Source organism: Trachurus trachurus, assembly GCF_905171665.1.
Source record: "Trachurus trachurus genome assembly, chromosome: 20".
Classification (NCBI taxonomy): domain Eukaryota; kingdom Metazoa; phylum Chordata; class Actinopteri; order Carangiformes; family Carangidae; genus Trachurus; species Trachurus trachurus.
Window position 1 is genome coordinate 5,256,950 of NC_139911.1, and position 19,928 is coordinate 5,276,877.

Sequence of the window (19,928 nt, forward strand, 5' to 3'; positions counted from 1 at the left end):
AAGAAAGGGCGTTATCAGAGGAAACTAGTTTCAGATAAAGAGTATCTGTGCCACTGCTGGATATCTGCAAGCAGGGCAGCGCAGGTTTCATATCTAATGGTTATTTCTTTGATTTGGGGTGCGGAGGAGAACAGGAATGAGAATGAGGGGAAGGAAAGCTCGGTGAGGAAGTTGAAAACAGAGACTGCTGGAGGTTAGCAGATTTCAGAGCACATATCTCTGACATTATAATTGATGCAGCTCAAGTGCAACTGCAGCACTGTGGAAAATAACTTCTGGGCCCGTTGTAAGAGAATCACTATATACTGCTTGACAGTGGCGTAATAGAGAATGAATGATGTGTGGATCTGTTTTTATGCTCGGTGGAGTTTCTATACTTTATTAGGTTGACATAAACCTTCAAGACATTAACGCTACATCACAGTACGAGGAGGTTTAGAAGTATTTCTCCTAATAGCACCTATGATCTATACATTACCTTTCGTTCCAGGCTGCTGGTGCCCGTGCTGGTGTTTGGCTTGTTGTGGCTGTACTTCTGCATTCCGGCGGTCGTGGACCAGCGAGCCGGGTTCTTTCTGGACGGTTCCTCCGGAGCGACCGAGACTTCGCCGGGAGGAAGGTCAACCAGGGAGGGGTCGCTGCCGGGACGGACGTGGAGGGGCATGTCTGCAGAGAGACAGAGGGGAGGAAAGAAAAGGAGTTAGAGCAACAACCAAACCGCCTGCTGCTTCATCCACTTACAGAGCAGATCACTTTCCACCTCAGTGGTCCAACACATGTCTCAGTGTGGCGGCCACAGGCCCCCTACAGCCCAGCTGAGACATGGGAAGTGGTGATTAGAAGTACTTTTTTGTTTTCATAAAAAGGCCTACTGAGCCCACAAGGAAACACAGTACAACTCCACGATGGGAGGGTGGGCTTGGCCCGACTCCTCCAGCTGGAAAATCACCCAGACAGCTATAACAAATGTAAATACCAAGGGATAAAAAAAAGAAAAGTATGCATGTGAATGGTCATATAAGCCTTTGCTCAAACTATAGCCACTCTAAAAATAACAATCCTAACAGCAGCAAATTGCGCATATATCATGAGAGAGTCTTAAGATAAAGGCCAACTACAGTACGGCCCGTTCTGGAAAGAAACCAGGTCTCAGAGCTAAAATTACCCCAGTCATCAGACATCTAGAGGGAAAGTGGCGCACACCGACCGATCTGCAACTTTAACTCAGGATAAAGTTCCCACATTTGATCGGAGCTGCCAAAACAAGTAGAGTGGATGAATCTGCTCCTCAGTTAAAACATTCAGTGAGAAATCCTGCTGATGCACGTTACACAGGCAGCTAACGGCAGCGACTATATCCGTGAGCTGTGGTGTGAATCATCTGGATTTTTCCCAGAAGGCCATATGGATTTGTTTATGACATTCTCGCAGTCTGCGCGTAACACCCATAATTATGCAAATAGTTGGATAACCACCTGTCATCCGTCGACGGATCACTGCGGCGAGCATATGCCAGTGCTAAGCTTCCATCTGATACGCCAGAGACACGTCTTAGCGGCGGAGGCGACACATTTTAATCATGGCTTACACCGCGCCGCAACTCGTGCGTATTTAATGCTGTGACAAGAGCGGGGAGTTCTCTTCTCTTCAGACCACCTGCAGCGCAGCCTTAGAAATGGAGACGGTGTAATTACGTGACTGAAATCCCAAAAATAAAAGGTGAGATCAACATGTGTTTGTCAGAGCCTTCATTTCAAACACAAGAATCTCTTCAATATTTTGCACACACGGATTTTCAAGAGGCATCTTTCTTCACCTCAGTAAATCACATCACTTCTCCGGCGTCCTTCACCTGTACCGGCTCTAATGCGTTCCCATCAGAAAGCCTCTCTCCCTCCTCACTCATTCTCTTTAACATATTTCTCTCCTACTCCCACTGTTTACTCCTCTTCTACCTGATCAATGTGTGGTCAGGCTGCTGAACCTTTCCTTTTCTAATAAACCCTTTGCTCATAACGTTGGTGATTGAAGCCTATTCAATACCGCTCTCGCCGGCAATCATTCGGCGACTTTCAAGCCTTTGCTTTGAACTATTACTGACATTAAAGGGCGATGTGCATAGTTTAAGGTTCACAGCGCCGCCACATAAAGGTGGAGGTGACTGGATATGAATGTTTTGTTTACTAATGTGTCAGCAATAGAAGAATTATGTCCATAAATTTACATCCGGAGCCGGTGTTCAGTGACAACACAGGAAGTACGCTGCCCTTTGTATGTAATGTGTTGAAAAGCAGCACGAGACCAAGGCTCATCTTAAAGGAGACTTATTATCCTCCTTTTCTACAAATTAAAACAGTTCCATGGCGGCGCAAGATGACAGCACTCTCTAAAGCAAAACCCTTGCTATATGTATATATGAAAGAAGAATTATAAGGCTACGAAAACCAAACAGATGTTATTTTATAGCGATTATACACTTATATAAATATATTCATGGGTAGTATATTCAGATTTTGCCAATAAACATTGACACATATTACACACTGGACCTTTAAAGACATGTCTGGGACTTGCTTCGGCCAAAATACCCCAAGGATCAAACATCACAGCTCTTTTTTCATCCGCTTAAAACAGCCCTGTTCAGAACGGCTGGTTTCAGTGCCTGTCACTTTAAATGCAAATGAGCCACTGCTTGCCCCGCCCCCGTCTACTCATACCAGGTAGGGGTGGTGTTATGCAAATTTGAAAACTAGTTACAGCATTGTCGGACAACTGAGGGAACAGCTCGTAAAACCACATGGATTTTAACCCAAGGAGCCTGTAAATTACAGATGTTTTTGTAAATTCTCACATTTTGGGGGCCAGAAGGCAAGACACACATCCAAATATATGTTAAAGAGCCTTCAAAAAGTGATATTTCCATAATATGCCCCCTTTTAATGGAATAAAGTCACCTGCACTTTTCCTGCTAGCATGTTATTAACCAAATGTAACTGGTCCTCTAACAATGAGTGTTTCAGTTACCTAACCCTAAATATTTCTTATTCATAATGTTCTTGCCAATGCCAATACCCTGCTCCAACCTTGTTAAGACTGTGGAAAGCAATTTTTTTTTTAAAACAAAAAACACTGGCCCTGACTGGGAAAAATGTTCTAGGTTGATATTGACGGGTTTCTGGTGTTAATGTTGAACAGCGAGGCAGCTGTGTAAAACACGGAGCCTCACACCGCTGCACACTGCTTTCATTACTTTCACTGGATTTCACAACGGTTTAATGATGATTGAACCACATTTGATCATAATGTCATTACATAAACTCCTCATCATTTCCAACTCTCCTGCTGGGGTTCAAAACTTTTCAATCTCACCTCCAAACTTTTCCGGTATGGAGCTGATGATGCCAGTGTAGAAACATTCAGCCCATTGTGCAGCTCCCTCTCTGCTCAGAGAGCCGGGGGTGGGGTGGGTTGGGGTGGGTTGGGGTGGGTTGGGGTGACTCTGCATGTGCAAACTAGTGTAGGATGACATCTAGAAACTTCCAAGCAATCAAAAAGTGGAGTGGGTGACAGAAGTTTCAAACTACTTTTCCTAACCTGAGTTAATAAAGCTGTATTTCTCAGGAGGGAGGGAATCATCACGGCTGCAGGTCACGTTCTCATGCGGGAACAGGTAGCAGCGAGCGCAGTCACACTTTCAAACTCGGTTTAGGTTTGACCAAGCCCCTCTCTCTCTCTCTCAGTCTCCGCTGACACAGACACACACCGGCAGCTTTTAATACACTCTGTAATCCTCTGTTACCAATGTGTTTTCATTTATTTTGGCCGTCGTCCGTGGGCCTTCCTCAAAGGAGGTTCGGGAATCGAGTGAAGAAAGCGCAGCTCGGCCGGTCGCTCCGCGTTTACTCTTAAATCAGGTTGAAAATTCAATAATGTCGTTTAATAGACTTTGACCAGTCCTCTGTCGATGACGGCTGGTTCACGACCAGTTCAGGGCTCTAATCGTGTTCCCCTCAGACAGCGGGGGTAATTAATGTCTGGAATTATCCTTCATGACCAGCTCAGAGATGACACACACACACACACACAAATACTGGACCACAGCGAGTGAGTGATGGGAAGAGGAGGAGAGGAGGAAAAAGGGTTAAAAAGAAGAAGGACTCTGAATGTTTTCCAATAAAATGATCCTTTTCATTACTGAGGACTTTCAGATGATTAAAAACTATATTTAGTCCTAATGAAGTTTTCCTTTAGTTGTATCTCTGTGGGTAGATGGGGAGTTCGAGAGGACACTACAGTGGGTACGGAAAGTATTCAGACCCCTTTGAATTTTTCACTCTTTGTTTCATTGCAGCCATTTGCTAAAATCAAAAAAGTTCATTTTATTTCTCTTTAATGTACACTCAGCACCCCATCTTGACAGAAAAAAACAGAAATGTAAAAAGTTTTGCAAATTTATTAAAAAAGAAAAACTGAAATATCACATGGTCATAAGTATTCAGACCCCTTTAAAATTTTCACTTTTTATTTCATTGCAGCCATTTGCTAAAATCAAAAAAGTTAATTTTATTTCTCATTAATGTACACTCAGCACCCCATCTTGACAGAAAAAAACAGAAATGTAGAAATTTTTGCAAATGTATTAAAAAAGAAAAACTGAAATATCACATGGTCATAAGTAACCCTTTGCTGTGACACTCATATTTAACTCGCATGCTGTCCATTTCTTCTGATCCTCCTTGAGATGGTTCTACTCCTTCATTGGAGGTTACAAAAGAATTTCTGCAGCACTCAAGGTTCTTAAGAGCACAGTGGCCTCCATAATCCTTAAATGGAAGAAGTTTGGGACGACCAGAACTCTTCCTAGACCTGGCCGTCCAGCCAAACTGAGCAATCGTGGGAGAAGAGCCTTGGTGAGAGGGGTAAAGAAGAACCCAAAGATCACTGTGGCTGAGCTCCAGAGATGCAGTGGGGAGATGGGAGAAAGTTCCACAAAGTCAACTATCACTGCAGCCCTTTGTATTGGGCAGGTGATGAGCAGTGCCTGGTTTTCTCCACACATACCGCTTAGAATTAATGCCAAAAAGTTCAATCTTCGTCTCATCAGACCAGAGAATCCTATTTCTCATAGTCTGGGAGTCCTTCATGTGTTTTTTGGCAAACTCTATGCGGGCTTTCATATGTCTTGCACTGAGGAGAGGCTTCCGTCGGGCCACTCTGCCATAAAGCCTCGACTGGTGGAGGGCTGCATAGTTGACTTTGTGGAACTTTCTCCCATCTCCCCACTGCATCTCTGGAGCTCAGCCACAGTGATCTTTGGGTTCTTCTTTACCCCTCTCACCAAGGCTCTTCTCCCACGATTGCTCAGTTTGGCTGGACGGCCAGGTCTAGGAAGAGTTCTGGTCGTCCCAAACTTCTTCCATTTAAGGATTATGGAGGCCACTGTGCTCTTAGGAACCTTGAGTACTGCAGAAATTCTTTTGTAACCTCCAATGAAGGAGTAGAACCATCTCAAGGAGGATCAGAACAAATGGACAGCATGCAAGTTAAATATGAGTGTCACAGCAAAGGGTTACTTATGACCATGTGATATTTCAGTTTTTCTTTTTTAATAAATTTGCAAAAATTTCTACATTTCTGTATTTTTCTGTCAAGATGGGGTGCTGAGTGTACATTAATGGGAAATAAAATGAACTTTTTTGATTTTAGCAAATGGCTGCAATGGAATAAAGAGTGAAAAATTTAAAGGGGTCTGAATACTTTCCGTACCCACTGTAACTATGGATTAAAAGCCTTGGTGTTTTTCCCAGAATACCTCAAGGCTCAGCTCTTAATGGACATTTATCCCAAGTCTTTGGAAACCATGACAACATCGATCTTGCTTTATGCAGCACGATTGTTTCCAGATGTAACAGACAAAGACGTCCATTGTTACGGACTAATCGTTCATTTGAATCATTGAAAAACACACACAGAAAAAATAACTGAATTAAACTTGAGTAATTTTTTGGATAAGGACAGTTGGGAGAATCTGTTGCACAATGTGTGATACGACCTGGATGACACTGCTTAAAGGGATAGTTCAACATTTTGGCCAATTGGCCCATTGCCATAATCGCTATAGTCTTAGCAGTAGGTTCGTTACCTTTATTTGTCGGTGCAAGCTATTTTTAGAACAGCGGAGCAGAGCCGTGAGCTGCAGAGCTACGCTATGGAGGCTAGTGGGATTTCTTGGTTTCCCTCATCAAATACACAATCCAACAACTCCAAAACGCTCTGGTGGACAAGTTGTGACCTGCACATTAGTGGTTTTGCATGAATTTACCTCTAGAACAACTCTGTCTGGTAACGTTCTGTTATTATCTCATAACGTGATGAATGTGCAGGTCACAACTTGTCCACCAGAGCGTTGTGGAGTTGTTGGATTGTGTATTTGACGAGTTTGATGAGGGAAACCAAGAAATCCCATTAGCCTCCATAGTGTAGCTCTGAGCAGCTCGCCGCTCTGCTCCGCTGCTCTAAAAACAGCTTGCACCGACAATTAAAGGTTACAAACCTACTGCTGACTATAGCGATTGTGGCAATGGGCCAATTTGCCAAAATGTTGAACTATCCCTTTAATGTTGAATTTATACAAATTGCTAGATCAGAGCAATTCTGTTTCCAGCGTCATCAGATAATCTCATTGTCTTTGCTTCAACTTAACAAACCCTCACAGATGTGGATGTGCATGTGAGAATTTATTTCACTAATATCATCGTGCTGTTTTACGGCGTCTAAACTTTGACAGGGATCGCTGTTTATGGCGTCTAAACTTCGACATGCAGGGCTCGATTGGGAACGGTCTTCTCTTTAATAAAATGCTGATCCGTCCCGGTTTCAAATCCTCAACAGATTATCATACGATAACCAAGTGTGTTGTTAATAAGAGTGCGATTGTTTAGAAGGTCACAACATGAAGATCCTCTCCCCTCCCCGCTCTCTCCCTGACCAATTTTCCCTCTACTTAATTTGTGATGGGATTATCCCGGCGGTCCAAAGGGTTTGGTCGGTCCCACGTTTAATAACCAGAGCCGCCACTTCAGACCGAGCCAGCCATCGATCCAGGCTGAAGAGGGAGCGAGACCGGCGGGGGGAGGGAGGGGCGGTGGCTAATAAGACGAGGCCCTAATCCAGCCCCTGTAGTGAGGGATTATGGCCGGGGCGCAGGGGTCACAGAGATGTACACACGCTACGATTCACCGCAGGGAGAGGTCGGACTCTCCGGGGGCTATTACCTCGCATTGCTCTGTCCTTTATTTATCTTTCACCCTCACCTTGTTTGGAGGAGAAATATATTAGCTTCTATGAATCACGGTGGATAAAAGCATCGCCATATACACACACACACACACACACACAGCAAGAAAGATAACACTTTATTGATCCCCAGGCAGGGAAATTTGGGAGAAAGTCAATATCAAAGTCATTTAGTTTAGTATTAAATAGCAGAATCTTAGAAATTCTCAGCGTTGTACGGGTTGCTAAACATGATTCTGGCTCTACAGCTGCTGATTATTGCTGTTTTTACGGCCAAATGACCTGCAAACTGTTTGACAGAGGAAGGAATAAATAGTGAGTGGGTGTATTGGGGCTTGTTTCTCGCATATTAAACTGAATGCAGCATCTTCAAAAGGCAAAAACCAAAGCTATCAGCGAATATTAGTGAATGACACTGTATGAATATCTCTGTCTCAGACCAATCAGCAAATGTTTAGGTGATTTAAACCGGAACATGACTAGTGAAATGATCATTCAGAGACTAGTTTGTGTCTAGTGTGATTTTCAGTTTCTGTCTTTGTCTCTGCGGTTTCGATTTCCAAAGCAAACGCCAACGGCAGCGCGCCGGTCCAATCAGGAAACAGAAGCGTCTCATGTTGCGAGGAGATAACTGTCACATATTGTCAAGTCCACTTAACGGCCGCCTCAAACCGAGTGCTCGTCAGACACACACACACACACACAAAAGAAAACACTAATAAACACTATCATTAATCCCTGACAAGATGTGATTCCTCTTTATGAATGAGATGGGGTTTGAGGACACCCACTCAGACAGTCACTTTCTCTTAGAGGCCTTTCAGCTCCTCTTGATGCCTCTCTGTTGTTCTGGTGTCCTTTGTGGATGGATTCAGACGCTTTTACAATGAAGAAGGACGTTTTCACTGTGAGTTTATGTCAAGTTGTATATTTATAATGATGTTAAAGTGTCTGATATTATAAATGGGAAAGCCACAGGGATCAACAGGAGAGTGTGAGAGTGTTTATGAACGCCTGAATGGATAGTTCAGGTTGGATACTCATGCTAAATCCACAAAACAGTCAAAATAAGGATTTAAAAGAAAATCTAGACACACTATTTATATAATAAATAAAGACTTCGGTTTGTCATAAATGCACCACAGTTCCACCTCACTTCACTTCCCCATGTTTTCCTCAAGTAGCTGCAGCAAAATCAACTTCAACTTCAGACTGGGTGGTGAAAGAGACGAGGGTCAGCTCCTAATGTATTAGCTGTGGAAGTTTCCAATCAGTCAAATGGCATGAAGTGGAGAAAGAGTGTCCTTAGTATACCTGCAGAGGAGGGAGGGGCCCTAGTCCGTCCTGACTGGCTGCCAACTCGGGGCGATGGAGCGAACGCCTCAGCATACCGATAAGGCTTACGGAGAGGACACGCCAAGGATAGGGCTGTGTGTGTGTGTGTGTGTGTGTGTTGCGTTTAAGGTCAGATAGTGGTGTAAAATAAACAAAATGCTTTCAGAGGCTGTCAAAACTGAAAACAGCCCTGCCCACAGATGATCAGTGATCACATGAGAAGGAGGTAAATAAGCCGTCATGACTTTCTTTTTCTCTTTCTCGACTGGACCAGAGTAAGAACCGATATCACTGACTTCATTGATGCCCCGAACAACGAGCCAACATCTGGACACATGTGGCAGAAAATCAAGTTTGGTGGAAGTGATGGAGCTGCAGATGTTTGCCAGCGCTCTGGGTGGAGCTGCGTGTTGGACGTGTTTGGGAGTTTGACCCGTGAACAACAGCAGCAGCAGAACTACAGCCATTTGTTTCCCAGCATGCCTCGGTGTGGATTTACACTTCAAATCAGAACATGAGCGGTGGTGACACCTAAACAATTACAGCATCACATCTGCTGCACACTGAACATTATAGACAATAAGGTACTATAATGCATCCAGGGGTGGGGGGTTTTCCTTGACTGTACCGTAAGACGTGGGCTGAAGGTTATGGAACGGATGAATGTGTGCATACAGTATAATATACAGTATAACAGCAGCGTATCAGGCAACCAGGACTGTCTGGGTATTTCCTCTGGAGGCCTGGCATACGCCCCGAGTCTTTGCTTTCACATCGGACTGATTTAAATATAAATGCCATCTGACCATGGCTTCATGAAACGTCTAAAAGCTATTCCTTTTTTTTTTTTTTTTTTCTGGGCTACTTTGAATACTTCAAGCCCGGGCCAGTTCAATGTCTGAATAAATTATGGCACTGAGCCATTTTAACTCTCTCTCCAACCACCGACTACATATTGATGTCCCTTGTGTGCGGCGGAGGGGGATTTCCACTGAATACACCCTGACCTGAATCATCCACAGGGGGAACAAAAGGTTCCATTTTTGGTTGGGGGGGAGCAGGACAGTGCTGCAGCGGTGGGAAAAAGGAGAGAGAGGAGGGGGGTTTTAATAGGATGCTGGTCAAATAAAGGCAAAATATGGTGGAGGATACCACTCCTGCGCTCCTGTGAAGTGTTTAGCAAACTCTAATCTGAAGCAACGTCAGAGAGAGATGAGACAGACTGTGAATAAACATCAACTGTTGACCTTTAGTGAGGGGAGAAGATGAAATCAAATAGATGGATGGATGGAAAAACACTTTAAAGCCAAGGGGCACTTATGAAAACAAAAAGCCTACTTGGCTTCTGAGCTAAGTGCCGCACTGTCTATCCACTGTGTGTGTTTCTGCTTTCTGGTATGCACACACACACATACATGAATAGAAATCAATTTTTTTTTTTTGCATTTTCCTGCCCTATTTGTTTCACAGCGAATCCTGGATGGAAGATGAAATCACATTGCAGCGGCGGCTTGTGTGACTGAAACAGAGAGAGAGAGAGAGTCTGTTGGCTTCTCTTTCCTTTCATTTTCATCATCGGAGCCGAAAAAGCTTAAAGACAAAATAAATCAATAAACATGCATTAGCCGGCCGAGATAAAATGCTGAAAATCTGAAAACACTTTGTGACTCTGTGCCTTCGCAGCGCGTCTCGCATGTTAGTGGTTTTGTCGGCCCTGTGTTTACAAGTCAGCTGGTTCCGGCATGAAATATCTCGTCTGTGGAGAAATCATCCTGATCTGGCTTCAACAAACTGGCATTAAGATGTCTCCTGGACTGGAGGAGAGTATTCACAACAGATATAGGCCTCACGGTCGTCTTAAAGACTGGTTACGGCTGCAGATACTGATACTGATACTGATCAGAGCGGAGGGTCCTTCAGATTCCCTTTCTTTACATTGATATCACCTGTGATTACTGTTTAAAGTTTAAAGGAATAGTTAACCAAAAATATTCAGTCATTAGTGACTCACCTTTATGCTGATGAATACCCCGGAGTAGTTTTTTATTCCTCAAAGTGCATCAAACAGAACGCGAGAGTGCGCACCAGGCAAATTCAATACAGGACTGTTTAGGTTGTAAAAATCTCCTAAATGACGTTGGTTCGGGTAAACTCTGGACTATATCCCTTCAGGACACTTGGATTGCAGTGGACGAGCAGTGTGGAGGAATATTAAATGGTTTTTGTGTAGTTTTATGGACGTTTTTGTGCCGGGCGCCATTTTTCTCATGTAAAGTTTTCGTTGGACTACGAACCTCCCGGGTCTCTAGATGCACTTTGAGGAATAAAAAACTACTCTGGATTATTCATCAGCATGAGGTTGAGTCACTAATGACTGAATTTCATTTTTTGGTGAACTACTCCTTTAAAACTTTAGAAATGAAAAAGGGCAACGACCACGAGTCTGGAAAGTTCTGCTCTTTTCGGTTTGAGGAGCGTCTTCAGTGGTAAACTTCACATGTCAATCACGTTAGTGTTGGTGTTTGGTGCGATGTCCTGTCACAGTCTCCGAGTCAAAGACTGAGACAGGAGAGAGCTGCTGCATCCCCCAGCGGACTGCTGCTGAGTCAACCATCCTGTTTTCATTTCTGAACAAGAAATAGAGACAGAAAGAGAGAAAAAAAGAGAGTGATTCTCTCCTCCTGACAGAAAGACAGTGCAGACTATTTACTGGAGGGAAGAAAAAGAAGAGGATGTCAACCTTCCTCAAGCCGTCGGAGATGAGGCCTCCCGCAGCCGACACCTAGACTCTCCGACAACAAAGCAACAATAACACCAGTGTGTGTGTGTGTGTGTGTGTGTGTGTGTGTGTGTGTGTGTGTGTGTGTGTGTGTGTGTGTGTGTGTGTGTGTGTGTGTGTGTGTGTGTGTGTGTGTGTGTGTGTGTGTGTGTGTGTGTGTGTGTGTGTGTGAGCTATTCACAGACTATCTCCCTAGACAATGAAGATCTCAGAGAGGAGGGGAAGGGTACGGTGGCGTGGAGTTCACTCCCCAAATCAAACCTGACTCATCTAGGTCGAGGCGGCGCTCAGGCTGAGACCCCAGAGAGCAGCACGACTGGTGCATGTAGCTATATGTGTGTTGGTGTGTTGGCATGTGTGCACACATAAGAATAAGTACAAACTTGCACATGATGTTTATACTTTCCATTGATTGTGTGTGATCACATGACCCCAAACCTTCTATATGGTGTTAAGAGCTCCCTCCCTCCTCACTGTTGCCACTTTTGTCCTGTGCAGCAGCAGCAGCAGCAGCAGCAGCAGCAGCAGCAGCAGCAGCAGCAGCAGCAGCAGCAGGGACACTGTGTTTGTATTGTCATTGATTCCAACCTCCTAAGTCGCCGCTTAATAACGTCCCCCCGCCGCCCTGACTCGATTTGGTTGCTGGTGTCGTGCTGAGGTTTCTGCTGGGTTTCTGTATCTGTATCACTCACCGGTTTGTGTAACAATTAAAGTGTAAAAAAAGACAAAACAAATGAGAACGTTTCTGATATTAGTTTAACATGGCATCATGATTACCAATGTCATTTTCTCTTGTTTTTTTTTTCTCTCATTTCAATTCAGTGGAACATTACTGGCATGTACCACTGAAAAAATTTCAGCTTTTTTTTGGATTGCAGAGCTGAACTGGAGCAGAGCTGAACTGGAGAAAGTAAAAATTCCTTTTATTCTTTTGATAATTCATTTTTTTCTCTCTCTCTCTCATTGTCTAGAGGGCTGCAGAATAAAAGTATTAATTTTACAGTTTCTTTTTTATAGTACATATAGCTATAATTGTTTTATACATTTTGACGGGTCCAAAATATATAAATATTTACATCTGGTTACATTGCCAATGTCGGCATGAAATGATCTCTGCGCCAACAGCATTAGTACCTACATTGATGTCACCAGAGGCGGAGCTCAGAGGCCAGATTGTGATAGCTCTGTGGAGAAATGGCATCGTGCTAATGCTAATGCTAACTAACGGTCAGCCGGTACTGTAACGTTTGCGGTGCAGGCGTGATGATGCTGCGGGTTTTTCGGGTTTGTCTGCAGGTGAGTTAGTGTGAAATGATTCTGATGTGTTTCCAGTCCGCTGTTAACACCGGAGCTGCTGCTCGTTAAATACGGTTAGCGTTAGCTTAGCTTTAGCTACTAGCCGCTACCTAGAGGCGTGTTACCTGGCAACCAGTACAATTGAAGGTTGGAGCTAGAGTGGACAAGTGTGAGGAATTAAACTTGTAGCTAACACCTTTACAGTAAGTTTCTGGCCTACATCTCTATACAGCCTGTTATAGATATTAGGTTATACAACTACAGGTCTTCACCTCCACTGCAATGAGCTTTCGGTGCCTGTTTGCTAACTCCACTCCTGGTTTATACACAGTGATCTTCAGATTACATTTTCTGCCGTGTGTCTATTTACCATCTTTTCACTGCAGTAGTTGAATATCAAACTCTACCTGACTTGTTATTCCCTTAAAAATAAAATCATTCAATAAAACTGAGATGGAAAAACAACAACAACACTCCGACTCTATCCAGACACACTGATGGAGACTCCCATCCACGCCCGGGCCTCCAGGGAGCTGCTAATCAGCAAACCAAACAACCCCTGTCCGGCCCAGAAACAGGTCTACACACACACAGCAGCACCTTCCATGTAAACACCACTCTGTGTGTTTCTCTATTATGGCCGGTGCAGAGGTACAGGCTCCTGCAGAAAGGAGGCCATAAATCTCACTCAGCCTGATATGTGGCCAAGTCGGTCATGATTAAAACCGCAGCTCTGAAAATGTCATGAGTCGTGGAGGCCGCAGCCGCCGGGCTTCTCACGTCTGAGGATTCAGTTTAGGTTGGACAAACGAATTCTGACCTGCTCAGAAAATATCAGCAAGCTGCTACTGCTGCTGAGATAAATAAAGACCTCCCCCAACGCAAACCTCCTGAAAACAAGTCAGGGTGATTACTTTAGTCAACATCAGGGGTGTCGGTCTGTACGCGCTGCGGTGAAACCTGCCTCCCTGTGACTCGGCCATCCTGAACTATTTCATTCATAAATACTCAAAGGTGCCTTAGTTTGTTATTGTAGTGTAAAAGAGATCAATCATGAGAATAAGATGATTTTACTTAAATAAGTAAAAGTAGAAAACTAAACAAAGCTGCACAACATGTTTCCATCTGTGTTACATCCTGTATCAAACCTGTGTATTTGAGCTTTGAGCTGTGGTTTCTTGTCTCTAATCTCAAACTCTGAACTTTAACACCAGGTAAATGCAACTTTAGCTAACTGTTTAATCATGTTTCAGACAATTGATAAGTACTTCCAGTTGTTGCAGTATCTCTGTCATGGACGTCATTTCCTCAGTTCACACGCTTTGTTGTTGTTATTGTCGTTGTCGTCTGCCAGAAGCTTAAAACTGACTCTTTTTTTTTTTTCTATCAAGCTTTAAGCCTCAGATTTTTTCAATCTTGGTCGTTTTTTTATCTGTATATTTCCAGCTGAGTGCAGCGAGTGCATCAAGACTTCCTGTGTCTGCGAGTCACTGATTTTTTTAAATGTGTAACTGCTTCATTCAGTGGTTCAACTGGTGTGAAACCCCTGGAGAGGAGAGGAGAAGCTGGAGACAACATCTCCCATGATCCCACTCTACTTCATACTACACCATCATCAAACAGCGTCTTATGTCGTCACAGCCTATTTACATGTTGCATCCTGTACAACGGACCTCAGAAACAACAACACTACTGGTGACATGTGACTCCTCAGACACAGGCAAGTGAAGATCTGTGATTGGCCAGAATGGGTCCCTCTGATTCTGATAATAAAGCCTAAAGAGTGAAGACAGCATCATGTATGTTTCTCCTTTCCACTGACACAGGTCTGGTTCTGTACATTTAAGACCACAATTATGCTGCTGCACAGAATGGTCCATTGTTCAGTCAGTAAATTACAGAATGAGTGAAATACAACTAAAGCAGGAGCATGGACCTGAAGTCAGAACTTGTGCATGAGTATTTCCTGTTAACTGTTGGCACTGAACATGAATCCAGATTTTTATGACATCTAATATACATGCAGACACATTAGGGGCTTATAAAATGATTATAGATGTTACAGGTGTGATGTTTTTAATGTAAGTGGCACTTAATTGCAGCTCTGGTCATTTTTTATAACAGATATTATAAAGAGACGACCTGCAGCGTCTGTCAGCCTCTAAAGCTCCTTCTCCTCTGCGGTCGGCCGTGTCCTTCCAGGACGACTTTACAGAACAAAGACTATTTCTTCTTCTATCTCCAAACAAGATTAAATCGTAACAGATTTAATTGTCACGGCCGAAGCGTGAGAGGAAACTGGAGGCCGATGAGTGAGTGAGTGAGTGCATGAATTTGGGTTTCTGGCGGGTCAGACAGCATCTACAGCGCCGAGCTCCTTCCACCGCTGCAGCTTCCAGACACGTACACAAAAATCCATATCGCAAACATTTCAGCCACAACAACAGCAGCAGCAGCAGCAACTTTTTCCTCTGCTCTGAAATACATAAACATCCTCACACCAGCTGCTCTTTTTACAGCAAAGATGACAAATGCAAAAAAAACTTTCTTCTGGACCCTTTGATGATTTATTGGGAAAAACAGAAAGTTATTTGGTGTGTGAGATGAGAGGAGTGCTGCAGGAGGAGTGATATGGGCGCTGGTGTGAGGCCTGGCTTAAATGTGTTGTTGAATGAACTGAGACATTTCTGGTTAAAAAGCCTGCCTGCTGGGAGACGCCACCGAGTACATATGCTAATCTCAAAACAGCTCACACTCGCATAAATCTATTTCTGCTCAGATGCTCACACACACACACATATATATACATATACACACAACAGCACATATGAGGTCAGAGTCGTTTACACGCAAAAAGCCAAAGCGTATCAGAGCGACAAAGACAAAAACAGAAGTGCTGCTCGGGTTCTGTGGGAAGAACTTTTATTAGGACTGTCAAGTCAACGGAGAATCCTTAAAATAACCAGATGGTATTGTGATGTACAGATTCTGTGTTTTTGGATACGAGTCGCAATGTGATCAGTCACGCAGCGCAATGAAAGCACATGAGGTTTCCATAGAGACTCGAGGCGGGGGGTGATGAGAAGGGAGCTGGGAGTTAAAGAATCTAAACTTTTTCTACATACAGTAAGTATGACAGTGAGGAGTCAGACAGACATGTTACTGGGGAAACAAGGCGACAAATATGATACGATTATATCTTCCCAGGATAACGCTCCGAGGCCGAGAGGTTAAAGGTGCAACGTGTGGCACTTAAGCGTCGATAAATCATTACGCTGCGCTGCCGACACACACCGCCGGCTTCGATTTCACACAGATTTCGTTGCACGTGCTGCGGCACAAAAGAGATCGCGTTACATCTTGAAACAGGCTCTTTTGAGTGCGAATGAAGCTTAGCATTCCTCAGTTTCTCACACTTCAGGTGAAAGGTCTCGAAGTTTTGTGTCGCCCGTAGCGATGGCACACGATGTGACCTTGCACGTCGTCGGTTGTAGAGGATGATGAAACACGCAGGCAACTCCTCAGCAGCAGCAGCAGCAGCAGCAGCCCTTGATGTAGCGGTGAGGCACCGGGAAGCATGAAGTGTTTGGTTTTTCACAGGTGTCTGGACACACGGGCTGTCACTTAGGAAACTCTGAAGACTGTGTACGGCTCACTTTAAATTGCGCCGTCACGCTGAGGATTTTAATTCTGGGCCCATTTATGTTCTTTACACTTTATACAGGATCCACTAGAAGTTAAATTCTGCTACTTGTAGAACTTTAACTCAACTTTGTCCAAAGTTTTGCCAGTGACTAAACTTAAAAAAAAAAAAAAAAAAAATTAATAAAGCAGTATTTGACATGAGTCAATACTGTGTCTGCACATGAAATACGTTTTCAATAAATATTTGACTGATGGATTCGGTCTAAACCTTTTCTTTGCAACTTTACAGATACATTCATTAAAAACTGTTTTCAAAGTATAAATAGAAAATGTCATCTGGCCTTCATTATACTGAATGTATTTGGACTTGGAAATTAGTTGTATATAAATTCATTTCATGGAAACGAGTGGGTTGTGGGTTGTTTGCACAGTCTGCACCTGTACGTGTCCAATTAGTGATGGAGAATATCTTCATTTGGACAGGTGATATAATACTTTATAATTTATTTAACTAATTAAAAACTATTTTTCATAGTTGGAAGTCTCAGGGCACCAACACAATAATAACAAACTGTGCAATAACTTTCAACTTATCTAATACATCAATGGTTTTATGATCTGTGTCTCATTAATTTTATGCCCATGTCTTGTTTATGAATGTGGTTTTAAATCGTTATCAGTTTCGTTGCACTGTGTATGATAACAATAAAGGCCTTCGATGCAGTGCAGAGCAGGTCTAGACCGCGCTGTGCAGAGACGCTACAGTTCCCACCATGAACAAGCAGTTGGCAGCAAGGTGGAAGGAAAAACCTGCGTTTAAGAGGCAGAGACCTGGAGCAGAACCAGACCCAGACCGGCCACTTCAGAGCCCATTTATTCCATTTCTTACTGAAGCGAAGCCGCTTGAGCGACGGCCACACTGATATCGGTTTCAAAAGAATGCACACAAACGAATGCAACCGCCGTCTGAGTGGACTTCTCAGTGATCATGTCATCACCCTGCCCGAAAATAAGAGGGGGCGTCACCCAGATTTGAACTGAAGACCACTTGATCTGCAGTCAAACGCTCTACAACTGGAGCCGTAGCCTCCACACTGTCCTCAGGCCTCACTGGGGAGACACCAGTCAGCTAGCCGTGGGTTTGATCTCCGCTCCTCGACTAAATTTCACATGACAAAGACAATTTGGGCCGGCAGGCCTCAGGAAGTGGGCAGGAATTCAATCCTGCACGTCAATCTGCATCTGCTCTGAGAGAAGACACTGAAAACCAAAGCAGCTCCGGGGTGTTTTCCTGTAGCCGGCCGAGTGCAGACAAATCCATGTAGGCAGCTACAAATCAACGGAGAAATTCCTCACGGGTATTAATGCAATATTATTATTGGTAATAGAAAAGTGATGTCTCGATGAAAACAGAAATCTGCAACTGATCAGCAAATATGCGGGAAAGACTTTTCACATCTGATCCTTTGGGGGAATGCGCTGCAGAAGTGGAGTCAGTCGTGTTTTCACTCTCTAATTCCTGCAGCTGCATGAAAAACATCTAAACTCGTATTAATAATTAATAGATCCAATCTTTGCCAAGAGACAATGAGCAGCTTTGTCCAAACACTAACAGACCCAGAGCTTAAATATACGACACACCAACATGTGATCTCTGCAAGGGGGCAGCATGAAGGAAGTGGCTGCACATCGTCAAATTAATTTGCGCTTAATGTTCAAACGACTGGCAGGAACCGGCCCATGAGAAAAAAGAAAAAAAAAACAGAAAAAAAACAATAAATCAAGCAAGTATGAGAAAATGTTTTTCTTTCATCAAAGCTCTGATTGTGAGCCAAAGTAAGTCTTTCTGAGAGCGATCATGTTTGCGGAGAGATGGGAATGTGGTGGAGGAGTTTTATGGGCTTTCCCTGGCGCTCCGGGGCGACTCGCTCCCTCTCTCTATCTCCGTGGATCTGATGAGAACCAGGAGGAGGGACGGTGCAGAGTGACAGTGGCTGCAGCTGCGGCCAAGGAGATACATCTCTTTCTCATGAGCTAGACCGGTTTCATTATCATCATTCATGAAGTCTCTATTCGCTGTGTGTGTACCCTGCTGAGTGTATTTTGTCTGTGTTGGAGAAAATGTTTCTGTTTTCTCGCTCACCCATGGAGGGAGATCATCTTGTTTCAATGAGATTCTGGAGGCAAATCCAGATTCTGAACATGAACGTTGACCTTTCCTTCATTTGTTTTAGCATTTTATAATTGGATAGGATTCTTAGAATTTGTGATGATGGGATCACTTCTGCAGCATTCCCACATTTCCTCCACAGCGCCGGTCCGATACTCTGTGTGCAATACAAGGTCAGGGTCAATGTTTTCTTTATTCATGCCCAAGGGCAAGGCTACATTTCTTATGCAGACAGGACACCAACACCTAATCAACGTATAAAACAACCAAACAAACACTTTTAAACACAACAAACAGCAAAAGAACCTAGTGAAGCCCATAATAAGTGCTTTACCACCCACATCTGCACCCACTCCCTCTACAGGAGCCTGTAATGCCTGCAGCGCAATATTGTTCATCGTGCAGGTAAAAAACCATCTATGTAGCACTCTGTACAGTGATGGTCAAAGTAATCGAGCCCTACTCATGAAGAATAAACTTGGATTTGCACCTAAAGTGAAGCACTGGCAGGTTGAGTTGAGACTCACCTATGGGCCTTCTCACCCACTTTACATTACTAGCTATCAGAATTAAAGGGATAGTTCACCCAAAATTGAAAACTCATTATCTACTCACCCTCATGTCGACTAAGGGCTGGGAGAAGTTTCTGAGTTATCCGTGGGGTCTCGGCATAGCGGTGCATGTCCATATAACGATTGCAAATGGATACCAACTGTCTTCGTAACAAAAAGACGCACAAAAAAACATCCAAATACCTCCATGCTGCTCGTATGTAATGTCCGTCTTGTATTGAAGCCCCGAAATGTGAAATTGTCCCGAAAAAAATTAAATAAGTCTATATTTCAAGCTTGTTTGTAGCGGAAGCTCCTCTTCATCAAATTTGGACGAACCGGGAAGAGGAGCTTCGAGAAGCTTCCGCTACAAAACAAGCTTGAAATATAGACTTATTGAATTTTTTTTCGGGACAATTTCGCATTTCGGGGCTTCAATACAAGACGGACATTACATATGAGCAGCATGGAGGTATTTGGATGTTTTTTGGTGTGTCTTTTTGTTACGAAGACAGTTGGTATCCATGCAACCGTTATATGGACATGCACTGCTACGCCGAGACCCCCTGTAACTCAGAGAAGCCACGGATAACTCTGAAACTTCTCCCAAATTTCAATTTTGGGTGAACTATCCCTTTAACATGTTGACGTCGCCGGGAAGAAAGTGCTTTGCTACTTTATTGACAATCGTCATGCACGAAAGGTGAAAATAATGGGAAATAGAAGTGTAAAATGTGCACATCTACTTGTTCACCACTGAGGATCACAGTCAACACCCTCACTACTGTTTCTCTATCTGAAAAACATATTTCAGCATCAATTATAGTAAATCATCGTAATGTGCATTGAACTTCAA

General features: G+C 43.6%; 1 protein-coding gene across 2 annotated transcripts in view; it reads right to left on the bottom strand.

Annotated features, from left to right (window-relative positions):
- LOC311003773 (partitioning defective 3 homolog) overlaps window positions 1–19,928 on the bottom strand; it is a 377,802-nt gene that overhangs the window by 220,899 nt on the left and 136,975 nt on the right. For both annotated transcript variants that reach the window (XM_083995614.1, XM_083995613.1), the window contains exon 4: window positions 479–666. In XM_083995614.1, coding sequence (XP_083851740.1) covers window positions 479–666 — 188 coding nt within the window. The remainder of the gene's footprint in view (window positions 1–478; window positions 667–19,928) is intronic.